Here is a 22,220-nt window from a genome sequence, read left to right as displayed (position 1 = left end):
CGTGTGTATAGGACTTAACAGGTTTTCTTCTAAGATTGCCCTGTATTTGGCTCCATCCATCCATCTTCCCATCAACTGGAACCAGCTTCTCTGTCCCTTCTGAAGAAAAGCATCCCCAACATGATACTGCCACCACCATGTTTCATGGTGGGGGATGGTGTGTTCAGGGTGATGTGCAGTGTTATGCCCCATACACACGATCGGAATTTCCGACAGCAAAAGTCCGATGTGAGCTTTTAAACGGAAATTCCGACCGTGTGTATGCTCCATCAGATTTTTGCTGTCGGAATTTCCACCAACAAAAGATTGAGAGCTGGTTCAGCCTGTCATCACACAATTCCTATTGGATAATACGATTGTGTGTACTGCCTTCAGTATATGTGTGTGTGTATATATATATATATATATATATATATATATATATATATTTTTTTTTTTAGGGGAAACTTGATAAAATACAGTGGACCAACACCAGCAGATGATGTGGCTCCCCAAATTATCACTGACTGTGGAAACTTCACAATGGACCTCATGCATCTTGGATTATGCGCCTCTCTACTCTTCCTCCAGACTCTGGAATCTTGATTTCCAAATGAAATGTAAGATGTTCCACAATCCGTGATGATTTTGGGAGCCATGTCATCTGCTGGTGTTGGTCCACGTGTTTTATCAAGCCCAAAGTCAGTGCAGCCTTCTACCAGGAAATTCTAGAGCACTTCATGCTTCCATCTGCTGACCAGCTTTATGGAGATGCTGATTTCATTTTCCCGCAGGACTTGGCACCTCCCCACACTGCCAAATGTACCAATACCTGGTTTAATAATCATGGTATCACTGTGCTTGATTGGCCAGAAACCTTGTCTGACCTAAGCCCCGTAGAGAATCTGTGGGGTATTGTCAGGATGAAGATGAGAGACACCAGACCCAACAATGCAGAGGAGCTGAAAGCCGCTATCAAAGCAACCCGGGCTTCCATAACACTTCAGCGGTGCCACAGGCTGATCTCCTTCATGCCACATTAATGCAGTAACTCATGCAAAAGGAGCCCCAACCAAGTATTGATTGCATACTATACTGTACATGGCGTACTTTTCAGTAAGGGCGCCACAAGGAAGGAGGAAGTACACGCTCCATTTGCGTTCCACTGTGCATCAATACGATCGTTTTACAGCACGCGCGCGGCCCCTAGACGTGGAGGACAGCGGTGAACTGGTGACATTTTTTCCTTACTCTGCTCATTTTATGTGATTTCCTGTATGGGCATTACTTTATGGGTTGTTTTCAACTGTTTTGGGGGTACATATCAAAAGGTGGAATTACACTATTGCAGTCTTTCTTTGCCCTTTTCTCTCATACATGTGCCTCCATTGAATTTTAAACCCCTGGACCTAACTGAAGGAGTTTGAAAGGTTTGACATAGAGAAGCTATTTATGCTGTTTTTACCTCATCTATGGTAAGTGGGATAACAGGACCCACTTATTGGTGCTTTCTCTGAATCGGTGTATGGTGCTCTGAACACACTTTTCTTTGATCACCTGTCACAACTATTTATTCTCTGACTTTTTAGGTTTATTTATTGGTACTGGACGACATCCAGCTCTATAGCGCGATTTTATCATTTGAACACCAGTTCTTTTATTTTTGATACATTGTTGTACTTTTCAGTAAGCCAACATTTCTATATTATAAATCCTTTTTTTAATTGGTCTTATGTAATATTCAAATTTTCTGAGATACTGAATTTTAGATTTTCACTAGCTGTAAGCCATAATCATCAAAAAATTATCTACTTTTTAAACTAGAAATGTTTAAAGACATGGGGGGATTAGTAACAAAACACATAGAAAGCCAAAAGCTCTTCCTTGTCACAAGCCATCGTTGGAACCCTGGAATGACAACAATCCTAGTAAGGCAGGTTCTTTGTCCTAGGGGTTTGTGATGACGCCATCAGTTTGAGCTGCTTCTGAGATCATCTAGAGTTCACTGACAGGTGCATTTGACTTATCATACCCATAGACTTGTAAAATGTAAAATGCACTTGAAGAGAACAAAAGCTCATCAGCAAAGGCTCTAAGGAACAGAGACTATTCTTACAGTATAATAAATGGAGGGTTTCAAAGAGGTCTACATGTAAAACAAAGCACAGGACCCAACACAAATAATGACAATAGGGACTACTTATTAGTCCCACTAGCAGATATAAAGGGACATTTATTAAAACCACCGGTGTTTAACCTTTTTGGGCTCATTAACAGAGGATAATGATGTTAATTTAATAAAGGCAAATAGACTGATCTTTTTGCAAGGGAAGTTACACTTTACAAGAGACTTTTTCTCAAGGCTTAGTGAATGAGGTAAAGCTCTGGTAACTTCCAACATCCAATCATGTGCAAGCATAAATGCTGTTTTCTTTTTATTTTCCTTGCATGTGATTGGGCATTCTTTGCAAAGAAAAACTTCACCACATTCACTAAGCTCTGGGGGAAATTCCCATGTAAAGTGCAACTTCCCTTACAAAGTCAACAGCCTATTTGCCTTTAGTAAATCAACCCCGGAGTCTAATTGAATCAGATTTTCTCTTATAAAAACCCTTTATTTTTCAGAATGGATAAGGGACTTTTTACGTGTGAGCAAAATCTTAAAAATTGTTTATATATTTTAATTTAGAATTAAAGTCTATTTATAGGCAAAACTTTTTTTTTAGTTTTGAATGGAGTAAGCAAAAATTATAATCAAAGTTGAATTTCTGGTTAAATATACTCTTTCATTTTTTTTTTTTTTACCATATACAGGCATACCCCACTTTTAAGTACACAATGGGACCAGAGCATGTATGTAAAACGAAAATGTACTTAAAGTGAAACAATACCTTTTTTCACTTCTAGGGTGTAGTAGGGGGACAGGGGCTGTATTTGGGGTTTCAAGAGCTGTAGTTGAGGTCTTAGGGACTGTAGTGGGGGTGTCAGGGGCACACTGGAACAGGGCGGGCTATGCTCTCTGAGCTTCAGCTCCTTCTACTGCGGCTGCAAAATGTCTGTACAGTACTTGTAAGGCACTTTACATACACTCAGGGGTATGTCCTTACTCGCGAGTGTATGTAAAGTGAGTGTACTTAAAGCGGGGTATGTCTTTACTGTAGGTCCATAAAGATCATTTTTGAGTTAATGATTATGCATCTGATATCATAGAGAAATGAGAATAGTCCTTAATTAAATTGTATTGTAACTACAGTAAAACCTTGGTTTGAGAGTAACTTGGTTTGAGAGCATTTTGCAAGACAAACAAAATGTTTTAATACATGATATAATGTTTTAATGTCTTGATATAAGGCCCCGTACACACGACCGAGTTTCTCGGCAGAATTCAGCCAGAAACTCGATCGGAGCTGTATTCTGCCGAGAAACCCGGCCGTGTGTACACTTTCGGCCGAGGAAGCCGACGAGGACCTCGTCGAGCCAAATAGAGAACATGGGCCAAATCCTCAAAAGAGATACGACGGAGTAACTGCTGTTACTCCGTCGTATCCCTGGTCCTAACTATGGAACTGATCCACAGAATCAGTTTCCCATAGTTAGGACGAAGATCCGACATGTGTAATTGAATTACACTGTCGGATCTTAGGATGCAGTACCGCATCCGCCGCTGGGGGCATTTTGCGTCAAAATGCCGCCTCGGGTATGCAAATTTTCAGCTTCGTTTTTTCCCTGTAAGTTTTATTTTGCAAAGGCAAAATTAGGGCTGCTTTTACAAGGTGTAAACTGTTTACACCTTGTAAAAACAGACCTTTCTTGCTAGCGACGTGATTTTTTTTTAATTTAAAACATTTTTTTTGCCGCCGTATCTTTTTTTTTACCCGACGCAACTTTATTGTCCCGTCGCGATCCACAAAGCCCGGCGTAACGTAATTTCGCGCTATGCACATCGGGAAAATGACGTCACGAGCATGTGCAGTACGGCCAGCGCGGGTGCGCGCCTCATTTAAATGGGAATCGCCCCCTGGAGAAGAGGAACGCCTTGCGCCGGCCGGATTTAAGTTACACCGCTCAAAATTTCTAGGTAAGTGCTTTGTGGATCGGGCACTTAGGTAGAAATTTTGCGGCGGTGTAACTTAAATAGGAAAAATTACGTTGCGCCGCTTCTTTGTGGATTACCCCCCATGTTCTCTATTTCCTCGTTGTTCAATGAGGAAAGTTGGCTCGCCGAGATCCTCGGCGGCTTCACGCGGAACTCGACGAGCAAAACGATGTGTTTTGCCCGTCGAGTTCCTCGGACCTGTGTACGGGGCCTAAGAGTAGCGTTGTTGACATGCCAACAAATCTATCCGCTGGAATCGGATCCCACGGATCGATCCGCTGGTCTGTACAGACTCACCGGATCGATCCGTCCGAGGGGATCCCCCGCATGCGTCGTAATGATTCGACGCATGCGTGGAATTCCTTATATGACTGCGTCGCGCACGTCGCCGCGTCATCATCGCGGCGAAGGCGCGACACGTCATCGCCAGAGGATTTCGGCGCGGATTTCGATTCGATGGTGAGTACACTCCATCGGATGGAAATCCGCGCAAATCCTCGAGAGGATTTATCCGCGGATACAGTCCGCTGGACCGTATCCGCGGATAAATCCTCTCGTGTGTATGGGGCCTAAGTGTAGCAATATGGTTACATTTAATAAAGATACAACATTTAACAACTTATTGCTACACTTAGAGGTGCCTCTCTTCTCTTCCATACACTGTAAAAAAAAAATGCTTTGATATACAAGTGCTTTGGATTACAAGCATGTTTTTGGAACGAATTATGCTTGAAAACCAAGGTTTTACTGTATAATGTCTGCCCTACTTTTACCTAGCACTGTTGGCACTATATAAATCCTGTATAATAATAATAATAATGCAAAAAAAAAATATTCTCCCATAGGAATGTTCATGAGAGGTTTTGATGATTTGATTGATGCCCTTTTTTCCCACAAATAGAGCTTTCTTTTGGTGGTATTTGGACACCTCTGCGGTTTTATTTTTTGTGCTATGAAAAAAAGACAGACGATTTTGAAAATAAAAACAATATTTTTTACTTTTTGCTATAATAAATATCCCCCATAAATTTCTTCATTAGTTTATTCCAATATGTATTCTTCTACATATTTTTGGTAAAAAAAAATTCAATAAACGCATATTGATTGGTTTGCGCAAAAGTTATAGAGTTTACAAAATAGGGGATATATTTATGGCATTTTTATTATGATTATTTTTTTTTACTAGTAATGGCGATGATCAGAGATTTTTAGCGAGACTGCGACATTGTGGTGGACAGATCAGACACTTTTTTGGGACCACTGATATTCATATAGAGATCAGTGCTATAAATAGCCACTTACTTACCGTATTTATCGGCGTATACCGTGCACTTTTTTGCCCTGAAATTCATGTTCCATGTTTTCAGCGGGCGGCCATGTAAACGATAATGGCGGTCTCCGCGGCGGATTCGCCGCGAGATCGCCATTATCGGTGGCGGGAAAGGGCCTCCCGCCGCTTTTCCACGCCCTCCGCCGCTTAGCGGAGCCGTCGGTAGCGGCGGAGGAGATCCGATGCTGCCGCCTGGAGAGTGAGGACTTGAGTGAGGGCAAGATGGCCCCCACCCGTCCTCATAGCTCTGCTGGGCGGAAGTGACGTCAAAACGTCAGTCCCGCCCAGCCTCTTAAAGAGACAATTTTTTTTTTGTCATTTTTTTAAATGACAAATTTTCCTTTTTTTTTTTTTTCTTGCATTTAAGCCTAAATATGAGATCTGAGGTCTTTTTGACCCCAGATCTCATATTTAAGGGGACCTGTCATGCTTTTTTCTATTACAAGGGATGTTTACATTCCTTGTAATAGGAATAAAAGTGATCATTTTTTTTTTTTTATATTTTAGTGTAAAAAATAAAAAAATAAATAAAATTAAATAAGAAAACAAAAAAAAATGTTATTTAAAGCGCCCGTCCCGACGAGCTCGCGCGCAGAAGCGAACGCATACGCGAGTAGCGCCCGCATATGAAAACGGTGTTCAAATCACACAAGTGAGGTATCGCGGCGATCGTTAGAGCGAGAGCAATAATTATAGCCCTAGAGCTACTCTGTAGCTCAAAAAATGCAACTTATAGAATTTTTTAAACGTCGCCTATCTAGATTTTTAAGGGTAAAAGTTTGACGCCATGCCACGAGCGGGCGCAATTTTAAAGCGTGACATGTTGGGTATCATTTTACTCGGCGTAACATTATCTTTCACAATATATAAAAAAATTGGGCCAAATTTATTGTTGTCTTATTAATTAATTCAAAAAAGTGAATTTTTTCCAAAAAAAGTGCGCTTGTAAGACTGCTGCGCAAATACGGTGTGACAAAAAGTATTGCGATGACCGCCATTTTATTCTCTAGGGTGTTAGAAAAAAAATATATATAATGTTTGGGGGTTTTAAGTAATTTTCTAGCAGAAAAAAATGTTTTAGTCTTGCAAACACCAAATCTGAAAAACACCTAAGGTCTTTAAGTGGTTAAATAACATTATATTTAATCAATTCTTTATACACACCTATGATGCATTCATCACAAACCATTAATCAGCACCTAAAAATACTAGGGCTGTGGAAATTAACTATTAATTCATCGATTAATCTTTTTGATCGATCAAAATTCTTTTGATTGGTACTCACCTCTCTGCCGGCTCTTGGGCCTTCAAGGAGTTCCGTCGGAGATCCGGTGACATCACGGACACCGGCGGGGCATTGCCGTGTCCATCTGAATGGCTCCTTTGCTGTGCCTTCATATCTGCATGCCGGCGGGACCTTACTATCTGCCACACGCAAGGGCTGTTACACTTCCCTCTATCAACCTGGGATTCTACAACCATCCACTGGGAGTTGTGATAGTTCCCTTCACGGGACATCTACATGCCGATAGACTGATGTTAACCCCTTCTCATCTGGATTCAGCAGTGGTATCGTTGTACACATTTTTCTACCAGTATCATACTTAGCTACGTGTTTTTTTGACTGCTTTTGCTACTGTTTGGTATTACTCGCACCATTTTTACAGTTTATGTATCTACATCTATTTTATCTCCAGTGCAATATTTATTTTGTTACCTACTTGAAGACTATAAAAGTTTTAAGTGTGTTTTGTATCCTGCTATCCATTTTTCCAGTTGTTGGTAGCTGCACTGGGAATCAGCCTGCAAGGAGATCAGCTGAAAGTAGTTGGATCTGTAGGTGCGTTATAATTAATCAAAATTAGTCGATGAATCGATTAAAAAAAAAATTGATTAATCGAACACAAACATTTTGATCAGTAACAGCCCTAAAAAATACCCCTTTTAATTTTTAGTGTAAAAATATTAAGGTTGCTATGTTATATATCACAGGTGCTCGTTTGCTCTCCTCCTTGTCCCCTTGGGAGTCCAAAAGAGTGGTTTCTTGTAAGTTCTTTGAAGGTGGGGCCCATCCTAAGGAATGTAGAGACAGCACACGGAGGCTTCAGGATCACCAAGATCAAATTTTAAAGTAATCTCTGGCTGCAGGACATGTTTATCATTCTCTCCATCATCATAATTGATAAATTTACACCATCATATATATGGTGAGATGTAATATATAATATAAAATGACGATTGATTATGAAAATTTATTTTTCTTCTCCCGCATTGAACAAAAACCCCCGTTGAAGAAGACCATAATTAGAAGGGTCGAAACACGTTGGGGTATCATGTGGATGACCACGGAAAAAATCAAGAGATGGTGTTGCGCTCCAATAGCATAGAATGGTGTAAATGGTAAAATGTATAAATAACCAAAATAGTATAATTGATAAATGAATGTGCAAATATGCAAATAGACTGACTGAAAGATAAAATCGCTATAAATGCTAAGATAAGGTGCATCCAAAGGTGAACTGAATGAATGTGCAAACAGTGCAGATAAGGTGACTCAGGTGCATTAAAAAAATCACAACGTGAAGATAATAATATATGCAGTCGCAGAGGAAATCGCAGGATGGTGTTATGCTTCAGTCAAAATGAATGACTGAACATAACCGATATACAACTATGATGGATGAATAAAACAGTGAACTGAATAGGAGTGCAAATAAATACAAATAGTTGACTGTATAATGTGAGTAAAATCACATCATATGAATGGTGGATGGAACCACAAGTTTGTCCAATTGTTACAAAGTGCAAATGGTGCAAATGCGACTCAGTCCAGGAGGTGATGCAATTTAATCAAAAGAAATTGCAAGGTGCAAGTAAAGTGCTGGGTGCTAAATGACATCAGCAGGTGGCAAGGTGACTTGTTGGTGAATCTTCGGTGTATGGTGACACCCGAAGGTGTGCTAGCAAATTACCTTACAGCTGCAAGGTAAGCAGCATTCAATAAAACCAATGGAATCACTCGGGGGTAGGGGGGATAACTCCTATCCGTCCCTCCAGTAGTATGGTGCAGTGGCGGTTCGTCCATAGAGGGCGCTGGAGCGCCGCCCCTTCTGGCTCTCACCGCCACTGAGTCAAATAACATAGATTCATGCATTGCACGAATCTATGTTATTTTCGCTGCTGCCGCTGTTATTCAGATGGTCGGCGCTCAATGTCCGGCCATCTGAATAACGCCAGCTGGTTGGCTGTACGAAAATGTCTATCAAAGCCAACAGCTCTGATAGGCTTTCCCAATACAGCCCTCGGGTCCCGGAAGCTTATTCTCGGAGCGCACAGACTGTACGCCCCTTGAATAAGATGACAGGCGTCTCAGCCAATCAGGTTGGCCGGTTCTGGCTACCGGTAACCTGATTGGCTGAGACGCCTGTCAGTCATCGAGGGCAGGAGAAGACATCGTGGGACGTGGATGCCTAAAACCAGTAAAGGTAAGTCCCGGGCGGGGGGGGAGAAAGCAATTTACAGGGCACAGTGGGGACAATTGGCACAGCGGCGACCATTAAAGGGCACAGTGGCTGCGTTTAATGGCATGGCACAGTGGTGACAATGTATGGCACAATGGTGACAATGGATGGCACAGTGGCTGCGTTTAATGGCATGGCACAATGGTGACAATGTATGGCACAGTGGCTGCGTTTAATGGCATGGCACAGTGGTGACAATGGATGGCGCAGTGGTGACAATGGATGGCACAGTGGCTGCGTTTAATGGCATGGCACAGTGGTGACAATGGATGGCACAGTGACTGCGTTTAATGGCATGGCACAGTGGTGCAAATTGATGGCACAGTGTTACTGCATTTGATGGCATGGCACAGTGACTGCGTTTAATGGCATGGCACAGTGGTGCGAATTGATGGCACAGTGACTGCATTTGATGGCATGGCACAGTGACTGCGTTTAATGGCATGGCACAGTGGTGCGAATTGATGGCACAGTGGCTGCATTTGATGGCATGGCACAGTGGTGCAAATTGATGGCACAGTGGCTGCATTTGATGGCATGGCACAGTGGTGCAAATTGATGGCACAGTGGCTGCGTTTGATGGCATGTAACAGTGGCTGCGTTTGGGCACAGTGAGACTGCAATTTTTTTTTCCTTTGCGCCCCCCCCAAAAATTTTGAGCACCAGCCGCCACTGGTATGGTGCCTAGGGGGTTAAGGCTTCCTTCCAGGCTGGGTGGTCAGCAAGGTAAGACAGCTCCAAAGTGTGTCACCAGGCAGGGTAGAGAAAACATAGAGGAGGCTCTCTAGTGTAATATGTTTTAAACACTCAGTTTATTCAAACATATAACAAACAGGGTACTCACATTTAAAACAGTAATGTAGCGTATATCAAAAACGAGCAGCAAGCTCGCAACGTGCAAACGTCACTTCCGGTATTTGCACGGTACGAGCTGAATGTTGGCCTTGTTCGGGAGTATCTGTCTCCCCAGATTGGGGGGTCTCCTGAAATGAGGGAGTGGAACGGGTTTTTAAACCCGTTCCACTCCCTAATTTCCTAAATTGATTGATTTATTTAGTGACCTTTCCCTATCCCCTTCCCCTATTATACCCTCATCCCACCACTGCCCACCCCCAGTCTGGCCCCCCTTCTCTTTTTCTAGGTTCTCTTCTAATTTACTTCTTCTTTTATTCTTATTTAGCCTTTTTTCCTGGAGTTTAATTGCCATGACTGTTGGTCTGTATTGGGCCTCCTCTCCTCTTTTTCCCACCAGCCAGGGTTGTCCATTTCTGGGATGTCCAATGTTTTACAAAAGTTCACCGTATCTTCGGGGAATCTCAAAGTAGCTGACCGTCCATCTTTCCGTCCGACTAGGCAGGCTGGAAAACCCCAGAAGTACTGAATATCATGTATTTTTAATTGTTCAAGCTAAGGTTTTAATCTTGTGGTTCCATCCACCATTCATACGATGTGATTTTACTCACATTATACAGTCACCTATTTGTATTTATTTGCACTCTTATCCAGTTCAATGTTTTATTCATCCATCATTGTTGTATATCGGTTATGTTCGGTCATTTATTTTGATTGGAGCATAACACCATCCTGCGATTTCCTCTGCGACAGCATATACTATTATCTCTACGTTGTGATTTTATTTATGCACCTGAGTCACCTTATCTGCACTGTTTGCACATTCATTCAGTTCACCTTTGGATACACCTTATCTTAGCATTTATAGCGATTTTTATCTTTCAGTCAGTCTATTTGTATATTTGCACATTCATTTATCAATTATACTATTTTGATTATTTATCCATTTTACCATTTACACCATTCTATGCTATTGGAGCGCAACACCTTCTCTTGATTTTTTTCCATGTCTCACTGTGGGTAGTGGTTGGCCCATACGGTAGTTGCCGCACCTTTACCCTCTGCACACACTCCACTGTAGCACAGGAATAACTACTTTACCCATGTGGAAGATCACATTGTAGTAAAATACAAACAATGGGTTCCATATAAATGTGTGGTTTTATTTGATTTGATTTGATTTGAATTTGATATGGGATTTGTACTGCGCCGAATGCACTCCCTTAGGAGCGCATCATGAATGATGGTTAATGTTACTTTCATGTGAATACCAGAGCTAATTTTTTTACAACATTCAGGAATTTGTAAATACATTTTTGATAAAATAAAAGAATCCTAATCAAAACATTTGAATACCAGTACTAGTTACTAGTTCTCTCCACGAGTTAGTCTTGCAATTCAGGGATGGAGGCTATGAACGTTACTTGTTATAGCCTCATATAAAGTCCCACATATTTTTATCCTTTATCAAGAGAAAACAAAATGGTGACGCAGAGGGAGCTCCAGCAGATTGACAGCCTCAGCTCTGTTCCTGTGTGCTGTGTGTCCTTTCCCTCCAGGAGGAAATTTCTTTGCTTAGTCGTGAGGCTATGACTGAGGCCTCGTACACACGACCGGTTTCCTTGACAGAATCCATCAAGAAACTTGGTGGCAGAGCTTTTTTGCCGAGGAAAACGGTCGTGTGTATGTTTTTCATCGAGAAAACTGTCGTGGAACTCAACGAGAAAAAAAAGAGAACAAGTTCTCTTTTTCCTCGTCAGGAGTCGAAATTTCCTCGTCGTGTTTCTCATCGGGCTGGTTTACGTTCGTGTGTATGCTTAGAAACCTGCGCATGCTCAGAATAAACTATGAGACGGGAGCGCACCTTCGGTAAAAGTAGCGTTCGTAATGGAGATAGCACTTTCGTCACGCTGTAACAGACTGAAAAGCGCGAATCGTCTCTTACCAAACTTTTACTTAACACGCAGTAACATGAGATTAGTAAAATCAGCCCCAAGGGTGGTGCCAGTGGAATCAAACTTTATAGTGCCGTCGTACGTGTTGAACGTCACCGCGTTTGAGAACGACGAGATTTTGTCTTGACAGTGTGTACGCAAAGAAAGCTTGTCAAGATTCTCGACAAGCCTGACAAGGAACTCGTTGAGGAAAACAGTGTTTCATTTACGACGAGTTCCTCGGTCGTGTGTACGAGGCCTTAGGCCTCGTACACGCGACCGCTTTCCTCGACAAAATCCATCAAGAAACTTGGTGGCAGAGCTTTTTTGCCGAGGAAAACGGTCTTGTGTATGTTTTTCGTCGAGAAAACTGTTGTGGAACTCGACGAGAAAAAAAGAGAACAAGTTCTCTTTTTCCTCGTCGGGAGTCTCAATTTCCTTGTCGTGTTTCTCGTCTGGCTGGTTTACGACGAGGAACACGTTCGTGTGTATGCTTAGAAACCCACGCATGCTCAGAATAAACTATGAGACGTGAGCGCACCTTCGGTAAAAGTAGCGTACGTAATGGAGATTACACATTCGTCACGCTGTAACAGACTGAAAAGCGCGAATCATCTCTCACCAAACTTTTACTTAACATGCAGTAACATGAGATTAGAACTCGTCGAGGAAAACGTTTCATTTACGACGAGTTCCTCAGTTGTGAGTACAAGGCCTAAGCGAAGAAAATTGTGAAACGCATCAACCATGCTTCCCTCTATGCTGTGGCTATTATCGTTTCTTGATGTTGGATGTTTTTACACAATAAAGCTTCTATCCTTATCTTTTGGAGTGCGTCATTAGTTTTGTTTCCTGAATTGCCCGCCCAGATCACGGACTGGACCTGCACATGTCTGCTAAGGAGAGCATTATTATCACCTGAAGCGGTGTTATCTGTTGATTGTTGCTTTGATGACCTGAGAGATACCATGTGAAACAGAGGTAGAAGGACCAATAAAAATGCTAAGAATCTTTCAGTGAAGTTATTTTGAAAAATGTAAGCACTGGATTTTGACAAATAATAATACAAGTGGAGTTTTGCTCTGTTAGAATAGAGTACTTACCAACCAGTGTCTTTGATTCTCTCTTTTGTGAAGGAACCTGATTATCCATGTTCAGTTCAATGGTTACCTATTTTGGATGAGAATTAATTACGTACTGTATGCCATTATAAAACCTCTTGTATAGTAATACCCACATATGTTGCGTGACAGATCATCAGTGCACATACATCACAAACAAAGCAGTTATATTGACAGTGCTTGTGTGCTTCACCCATTGGAGATAAAAGTAGAATGGTGACTGGGCTATATTTAAAGTGTTACTAAACCCACAACAGTAAAATCAGTCTGTATATGCAGTAAAGCATGCTTGTTATACTCACTGTAGAACCTAAGGGGTTAATGCTCTGCATTGTGTAAAAAGACTGATCCTGTCTCTCTTATCCTCTCCTCCTTCCACTGTCCAATATATTTCCTGATAATACAGATCCAGGGAACAGGCTGCACATGTTCAGTTTGGTGAGTATTGCCTGAGAGTTTTCTTTTTCTTGGCAGGGTGCATTTGATCAGCACAGGGCCAATCAGCACTGTCCAGATAGAGGGTCAAGAGTCCTGCATCCTGATAAGACAGTCAGTGCAGAATGAAAACTCCTCATAAGCTTTAACCAGACACTTATAGAAGTCACAAGACTGCCAATGAGGAAAGTATTTAGCAGTTTATATTTACTAAAGTAACTGCATTTCCGTGTTCTGTGTACCGTGGGAGACCAGATATAGTGAATGCAGGGTACTGGGTTTAGTAACACTTTAGGTACATGTTTAACAACCACTGTTAAGTTCATCCTTGAGTTTAAAGAAAAAAGCTATTTTGCTTTTACTTTCAGCAGCTCAACTCGTTCTGCTGCTCGTCCTCCTAGTAGTGATTTGTCAGCCTGGCAATTATCTGAACTCTAGTGTTAACACCTAACTTTAACAATGTTTTCTTTTGAAATTTGAGTATGAATTGCTCCACAGTGTCTGCAGCTACATAGGTCAGTAAAGGCTTGTTATAAAATTTGTTCATTAGTGGTTTAGAATTTTACATATTGGAACGTATTGGAACCATCAGTAGGCTGACTGTCAGAAGAGGCAAAATGTGTCTAGGCGCATAGTTATGCACAGATGAAGAATATCTATTGGCCAGACTCGTGCTAAGGTGCATGCACGCAAAAGTGTGCATGCCGGTGCGCACGTCCACAAATTGATTTGTGCCTTGTGGTCTATTTAAACATCACTGCTGCACTAGGACTTTGCCTTATGGTCTACTCTACAGAATTCTGCTGTTCCTGTGTCTGATCTTCTGTTGCCGTCCCGATCCATCTGACCATGCTTGAACTCTGACTGAACCGACCCCTGGCCTGCCCTTTGACCACATCTCTGCCTGATCATTCTGCTTGCCTGGTTACCGTTGCCAACTCCAGCGTAAACCCAACTACCCTCCTGCCTGCTGCTCTGTTCTTGATGTACCTGCGTATTGCTGACCTGGCTTGATGACCCTGCTCTGTGTGTTAACTGTGACCTGCCAAGTGTCTACTGTTTGTGACCTGCCAGGATGCCAAGTGGCTACTGTCTGTAACCAGCCAGCCTGCCTGGTATCTGCTGCCTGTAACCTGCCAGCCCACCAAGTGCCTGCTGACTGTCAACCAGTTACCTGTCGGCCTGCTGTTCCTGCTGCTCTGCGTTACAGTCCACCCCTGCATCTGAGTGCACACAGGCTTCTCATCTGCAGCTGTCATCACAAGAACCACCAGGCACTTGTGCCACTCCATGCTCTCATGCCTTCTGTTACTTTACCAGGGGTACTGAGCCAGAGGTGTAAGAGCAACTTCCTCTCCACATCAGGCCCCACCACCAGGTACACCGACACTCTAAATGCAGAATTCAAAGCAGGTTTTATAAAAAAAAACGAAAACATGTTGAGATTGAGATAGAGTTCATTCTTGTGCGGTTGAACGCAGGGTTTGTATATACATCCACCCCCCAAAGGATGGGTTTAGTGGCCTGTATAATTGAGTTAGAAAGATAGAATTTAGAGGAACATAAGGACTTTTTGGTGAGTGTGATTGAATTTGACAAATATATTTTTCTGTTTAATGGAAAATATTGTCAAAACCAAAGTGAGGCAATAGGGATGGTGCACCAGCATATACCTTTATCCATCTAGGCTGGTGGGAGCAGGGTTTTCTCAGACATTTTGTGCACATTTTGGCCTGTGGCTGTGGTATGTGGATGATGTACTGGTAGAGTGGAGGGGAATGCTTCCCAGTTGGAAAATGAAAACAAGAGCAATATTTACCTCACCTATAACTAGAGTTTAGATTAAATTTGATTCATTGATCTGGAGGGGAATAGACTGTATACAAAATTGTTTAGTAGTGTTGCTCACGAATATTCGCATTGCGAATATTCGACTCGAATATAGCATATTCGAGAAATCGCGCTATATTTCGAATTTCGCGGTGAATATTCGCAATTCCGAATATTCGCATTTTTTCAATTTGATTTTTAAAACAGATCACATCCTATCGACGTCTAAAAGCATTGCTGGTATGATTAGAGACCCTGGGCCGAGTAGCTAAGCTGAGGCGATCCTTTTATGTTGCCAAATTGAAAAAAAAAAAAATTGCGATTTTTCGCTATTGCGAATGCGAAAATGATTGCGAATTTTCGATAACTGTGGTAGGAGAACTCTGATTGTCTCTGATGCAAAAGGGGGGGGCTTTGTGTATGTGTATGTTATGAATATTTGTATGTTTGATATTATTATTTTTTGTAAGAAGGAAAAAATTGCGCATACCTTAAAAAAGGGGAGAATACAGCAGCAACTCAAAAATGTTATACAACATAAATTAATACAAGACAGAAAATGGAGTCGCTCTACAAGAATAAAAAATATGTCTAGTGACAAGACATGTGGGCAAATTATAAAATAAGCAAGCGCAAATAACTTGTGAAATACACAGTGAAACAAATATATAAAGAAATATAGTCCCAATAATAGAAAAATAATCTTTCATAAAAATGTCTTTGATATGTGAAGTGAAAAAAAGTCCAAAGCATGCAGCATGAACGTGTTCAATCTTCAAGGTGTTTGATTGACAAACGGCTGTGACAGATGGATAGAGTAAAGAATCACCACCAATGCAAAACACTTTTTATTTTGTATTGTAAAATATCACGAATATTCTGAGCCAATCAGAGTGCTCCTTCAGCATTTGCCGAATATTCGCAATTATTTTGTATTGTAAAATATCAAGAATATTCTGAGCCAATCAGAGTGCTCCTTCTGCATTTGCCGAATATTCGCAATTATTTTGTATTGTAAAATATCAAGAATATTCTGAGCCAATCAGAGTGCTCCTTCCGCATTTGCCGAATATTCGCAATTATTTTGTATTGTAAAATATCACGAATATTCTGAGCCAATCAGAGTGCTCCTACAGCATTTGTCGAAATTGCGCAATAAATATCGCATTCGCATGTTGCGATATTTCGATAAAATATCACGAATATTCTGAGCCAATCAGAGTGCTCCTACCGCAGTTATCAAAAAATCGCAATTATTTTCGCATTCGCAATAGCGAAAAATCGCAATCATTTAATTTCGATAAAATATCACGAATATTCGAATTTAGCGAATATATCTCGAATATTCGAATATATATTCGAGATATATCGCGAAATCGAATATGGCATATTCTGCTCAACACTATTGTTTAGAAAGTCCATGGCTACATACTTCAGATTTAAAAATAGGGGGTATAAGGACATGAGAGAGGGTCTGTTCCAGTAATGAAAGCTCTGTCTTTCAAAGAATAAATATTTTGTGATCCTGCAAGTCCAAGGTGCTTTCTTCTACAACAACACTATTGTGCCTGCATTGAATTCACTGCAGTGTTGTCACCCTGTGCAGTGGTATCTTGACGTCTGCTGAAGAGGAGGGTTATCAGCATTGGCACCACCCATCCCCCTTCCTAGAGGGCACAATGCATCACTTCCTCCAGATGCAGGGCACCTTCTCTGACCCATTCCCTTGGTTCTGGCAAAGTGAAGTGACTTAAATATTTATGTAGTGATAATAAAGTGTTAGGGGTGTATCCCATTGATCTCAAATGTAACAGGGGGCTGAATTGAGTAAAGTCTGTCTTTAAGGGGCCGTATGTATTTCTACCATAGGTCACATCTTAAAATTCCAGAAAAAGATTATAGCAATTTGGTAAATAACATTATAGTAATAATTGCAATATACAACAATTTATCCCAGATAAAGGGGCAATAAAATATTTCCTGATGTATAGAGATGCAAAGCGACATTTAATTAAAATGACATCTGTACCTTTCGCAGCCCAACACCTGGTCTGATACTTACCTCTATCCCTGTTCCAGTAATTTTTACTGAACCACTCTGTTCAAGATGCACAGTCTTTGTCAGGAAGCATCCTTGATGACCCTCTTTATCCTGCACATGCAAGCCACAGTCCAATTCAGTTCGTTTATGGACCTGAACTCATTGCGGCCTGCAGTGGTCCTGCAGAGAACCATTCTCCTCAAAGGATTGAATGGGGCCAAATGGTTGGTGCAGGATGAAAAGGATGCATTGAGAAAGTTTTCCAAAGATAAACGATGCACATCTATGCAAAGCCTCCCAGTAATGATAGCTGGAAAGGGGCAGAGGTAAGTATTGGACCATGTGGGCTGCACTCGGGAGTGGGGGCCTTAAAGGACAACTTTTACCAAAGTAAGAAATATTTGTCCTTTAAATCCTTATACCAGCTGAGGGACGTATAGATAGAATGAAAAATGCATTACAAATAAAATACCAGTGTTACATACCTGATATTGAAGAAAAATCGCTGGCTGGCTACACTATAGACAGTGGATTTGATTAAAGCAGTGGTTCCTCACCTGGGGTATATTTCAGGAGATAAAAAAAGGGCGGCAATGGTGGCCAAGAAGCACAGCGTCATGCGTTTTTATGGTGCTGGTGGCCTGGCGGACGCATTGCATCATTGGTTGTTATGGTGCTGGCGGTCAGCCCACCTGCACCATGGAAAAGCACGACAATGTGCAGCCCGGCCACCTACTTAAATTTACAGTACTTTACATTGCGCACATTGATATCTATCAATGATGGGGGCATGTCTTTGGAATGTACCATCAGCCACGGAAGCTTTGCCTAGAAGCTTGGGGAGTAAGATTGAGAATAAACAACAGAAGATACACCCCTCTATGGGTATTTTCTGGGTTCCAGCATTGTATCCTGGCTGGGCATAGGCTGAACTGGGATGAGTGTGGAGGGATGGTGCAGTGTGGGAGAGAGGAGGAGCACATTGGAGAGAATGTGGTAGGAAGAGGACCATAGGAAGGCAACCAGGGTCTTTGTGGATTGGCACCTAGCAGAATGAGAATGCCCATCTGTCAGCTGAGACTTGAAGAGCCAGAGCAACCAGTGCTTCTTCTGCCCTGACTGACAAATAGTCTACTTATTTTCCCAACATATAGACTATTTCCCCAATGTTCAGGCTTTAAAAAGGACCTGTCACAAGTAACTGTGGACCCTAGCTGGTTGACATTTAGTTTGGTAAAAGCACTATGTATTATGAACACTTGCTATTTTTCCAAAAAATACTGTTTTCACCATTATCGTACAATTATTTTTTTTCATTCTAGTACTGCTAATCTATTTCAACCTCTTTCAGTGCACATACATTTGATCTGGACTGGATTCCTGCCATTGGAAGTACTAACCAGCGTGGTTTTAGTGTCCTTCAGCCCAATAAATGTGATTTTCAAGGAGTGGGGGATTTCCAAGCTTTAGCAAGAGTCGGTTTCGCCACTGTGAGAACAAAATATAAAGTGTTACTAGACACAGGACCCTGCATTCACTCTATCTGGTCTCCTACAGTACACAGAACATGGACATTTAATTATTTTAGTAAATATAAACTGCTAAATACCTTTTCTCATCAGCAGTATATATAGCAGTCTTGTGACTTCTATCAGTGTCCAACCAAGCACTGCTTAAAGCTTGTAGGAGGAGACTGCATAGACCCCTGACAGTCTGGACAGTGCTGATTGGCCCTGTGCTGATCACAAAACCTCTCTAGCAACACACACCAAACTGAGCATGTGCAGCCTGACTCCATAGGAAATTATTAGGAGTCAGTGGAAGGAGGGAAGGATCAGAGAAGACAGGATCAAACAGCCGTTTTACATAATGCAGAGGATTAACCCCTTAGGTTCCACAGTGAGTATAACAAGCATGCTTTACTGCATATACTGTACAGACCGAAATTACTGTTGTAGGTTTTGTAACACTTTAAGAGCTTAACCACTTCCAGACCTGCGCACGACGATGTACGTCCATTTTTTAAAGATTGATATCTCGGTAACGGCAGCAGCTGCTGCCACAACCGAGGTATCAATCTTTAGTCTGCGCGGTCTGGTAAACGATAGCGGCAGTCTCCGCGGCGGATTCGCTGCGAGATCGCCGTTATCGGTGGCGGGAGAGGGGCCCTCCCGCGCCCTCTGCCGCTTACCGGAGCCGTCGGTAGCGGCGGAGGAGATCGCGACTGTTCGGCAGCTGAGCAGGGACGAGACTGAAGGAAAAATCTCCTTCGCCCGTTCCCATAGCTCTGCTGGGCGGAAGTGACGTCAAAACGTCAGTCCCGCCCAGCCTCTTAAAGAGACAATTTTTTTTTTTGTCATTTGAAAAAATGACATTTCCAAATTATTATTTTTTTTTTTTGCATTTAAGCCCAAATATGAGATCTGAGGTCTTTTTGACCCCAGATCTCATATTTAAGAGGACCTGTCATGCTTTTTTCTATTACAAGGGATGTTAACATTCCTTGTAATAGGAATAAAAGTGATCAATTTATTTTTTATTTGTTTTCAGTGTAAAAAGTAATAAAATAAATAAAAATAAATAAATAAATAAAATCGCCCCGTCCCGACGAGCTCGCGCACAGAAGCGAACGCATACGCGAGTAGCACCCGCATATGAAAACGGTGTTCAAATCACACAAGTGAGGTATCGCTGAGATCGTTAGAGCGAGAGCAATAATTCTAGCCCTAGAGCTACTCTGTAGCTCAAAAAATGCAACCTCTAGAATTTTTTAAACATCGCCTATCGAGATTAAGGGTAAAAGTTTGACGCCATGCCACGAGCGGGCGCAATTTTTAAGCGTGACATGTTGGGTATCATTTTACTCGGCGTAACATTATCTTTCACAATATATAAAAAAATTGGGCCAAATTTATTGTTGTCTTATTTTTGAATTCAAAAAAGTGATTTTTTTCCAAAAAAAGTGCGCTTGTAAGACCGCTGCGCAAATACGGTGTGACAAAAAGTATTGCAATGACCACTATTTTATTCTCTAGGGTGTTAGAAAAAAAAGATATATAATGTTTGGGGGTTTTAAGTAATTTTCTAGCAGAAAAAACTGTTTTAGTCTTGCAAACACCAAATCTGAAAAACACCTAAGGTCTGGAAGTGGTTAAACGGCATTTCGAATAAGCCGGGGGGTTCATACACAAAATGGTAATTTAAGGGTTCCCCGATATATCCGATCCTAAGAATCCAGTAATAAGAAAAAAAAAATGCTTGAGCCACCGGATAGGTCCACCAAATTTGGTAAAATGTCCTTACCGGTCCACATCCATGAAAGCATAAGGGGTAAGTGAATAGCTTTAAATGCTTTAGTAAATCAACCTCTTTTGCCATGAACTGAAAACTATCAGTGCCAGGCTTCTGCTTTTTTTTTCTTTTCAACAACTTAAAAAAAAGGATTTAAACTAATAAATAAAAAATTACTAAAGGGTAACACTGAAAATAAAAATAAAACTAATAACAGCATGCAGATTGCAATACTTCAGTGGAGTGATACTAAAGGCTCGTACACACTATAAGAAAATCAGGCAAACATTTTCATCCAAATAATTTTCGCACAATTTTTGTATGATTTTCGTATGGTGTGTACATGTACACAACTTTCGACAGTCGATTCCGATTTTTCGTACAAAAATTCCCAAGGGGACAAACTCCCAAAAAATTCTCGTACGAGAACAGAACAAATGATTTTCATTCAGCCCTGGTTCACACTGAGCTGCGGGAATGAAACCGTGCAAGTTCAGCTGAACTCTCACGATTTCACTCCCGCATTTCAGTGCCGTTTCTGCGGCGATTTCACAGACATCTGTGCAGATGTCAATGGAAAGCGCACCCCAAAATGGCAAAAAGTAGTACAGAAACAACTTTTTGAAATTGGAAATGCAGCGTCGCACCGATTAGGAGGATGCCATTGTCGGCCACTGCCGCCGATTTGACAAATCGCATGTCAAAATGCACCAATGTGAACCAGGACTGAATGTGTACCGTTTTCTTACGATTTTCGTACAAGAAAAATCAGAAAAGAAATACTGTGCATGATCAGAAACAATAAAGAATAAATAAAGATTTTGGGAGGATTTCCGTTCATTAGTTCCGATTTGCTGTGAATTTAACAGCGAGAAAAATCGGACAAGCATTTGCCCGATTTTCTTATAGTGTGTTAGGATTTTCCCCCATATAGTGTAGCACTCACCTTTACCTTCTAGTTCAGCAGATCTGACTTCTCTTGTTCCTGTCAGATTTTCCTTCCTTATTGTAGTACCGCCTCTGGTTTAACATGCTGTCACGAGTAAAGCCGCCCTCTAGTTTGTTTAGTATACTTAGATAGGGGAATTCATTTCTATAGAGACCACACAGTCACCATAGCATCATAAACCAACTATACAGAATGCTAGCTCAAGGCAGAGCAATGACTGCATTACCCAAAAACTTTACACGATAAATACAGTATATTAATTGGCTAATCTGTGACCTTCTGTATGTAGAATTAGCTTAATGTGGTTCTAATGATAAAAAGGAAATGTTTACATGATACGTTACTGAAACCCGTACTTCAGGTTTTTCATGTCAATGGGGTCGAAGGCAGTCACGTTATTCACTGGGAAATACAGAGATAACCCGACAACATGTAATTAGCGTATTCAAATACTTGTGAGGTAAATGTGAAATATACAGTAGCACAGTATCTAAATCTTCACAGGGAAGCTGTAAAACTGTATGTATGAAACTAGAACTGCCTGTGATCCTTATAATACTATGCCTGCTGTTTTCAAAAGAGCTGCTGGCAGCTAATGGTGCTGGGACAATTGGTGAAGGAGACCATGCAAGAGCTGTGTGGCATCATTGAATATCATGGCTTTTTTTCGCAACTGAGCAGCATTTTACGTAACTGTGACGAGGCTCTGTTACACCGTTCTCCACTTCCTATTGCAGCACAATGTGAAGCGGTCAGTGACGACAATACAAATGGGCAGTTTAACAAAGTACGATGGCGGCATCTGGATGGGCCATTTGTGTAACTTATCTCCCTCCCTGCT

At 41.4% G+C, this 22,220-nt stretch overlaps 1 protein-coding gene across 5 annotated transcripts in view; it reads right to left on the bottom strand.

Moving 5' to 3' along the window:
• The window catches only part of STOML3 (stomatin like 3), a 48,666-nt gene extending 27,150 nt beyond the window's left edge, over nt 1-21,516 (bottom strand). The window contains exons 1-3 of one of the 5 annotated variants that reach the window (XM_040340368.1): nt 21,377-21,516; nt 18,500-18,627; nt 12,816-12,882 (exon numbers count right to left, since the gene is read on the bottom strand). In XM_040340368.1, the coding sequence (XP_040196302.1) occupies nt 12,816-12,882; nt 18,500-18,526 (94 nt within the window). In that variant the 5' untranslated portion in view covers nt 18,527-18,627; nt 21,377-21,516. The remainder of the gene's footprint in view (nt 1-12,815; nt 12,883-18,499; nt 18,628-21,376) is intronic. The other 4 variants (XM_040340369.1, XM_040340371.1, XM_040340372.1 and 1 more) reach the window with 4 other exon arrangements.
• Between the last annotated feature and the right edge of the window lie 704 nt (nt 21,517-22,220).

This window comes from Rana temporaria, chromosome 2 (genome assembly GCF_905171775.1).
Source record: "Rana temporaria chromosome 2, aRanTem1.1, whole genome shotgun sequence".
Taxonomy (NCBI): Eukaryota; Metazoa; Chordata; class Amphibia; order Anura; family Ranidae; genus Rana; species Rana temporaria.
Note: the sequence above shows the minus strand (reverse complement) of the source record. Positions and strands in the feature narration are given on the sequence as shown.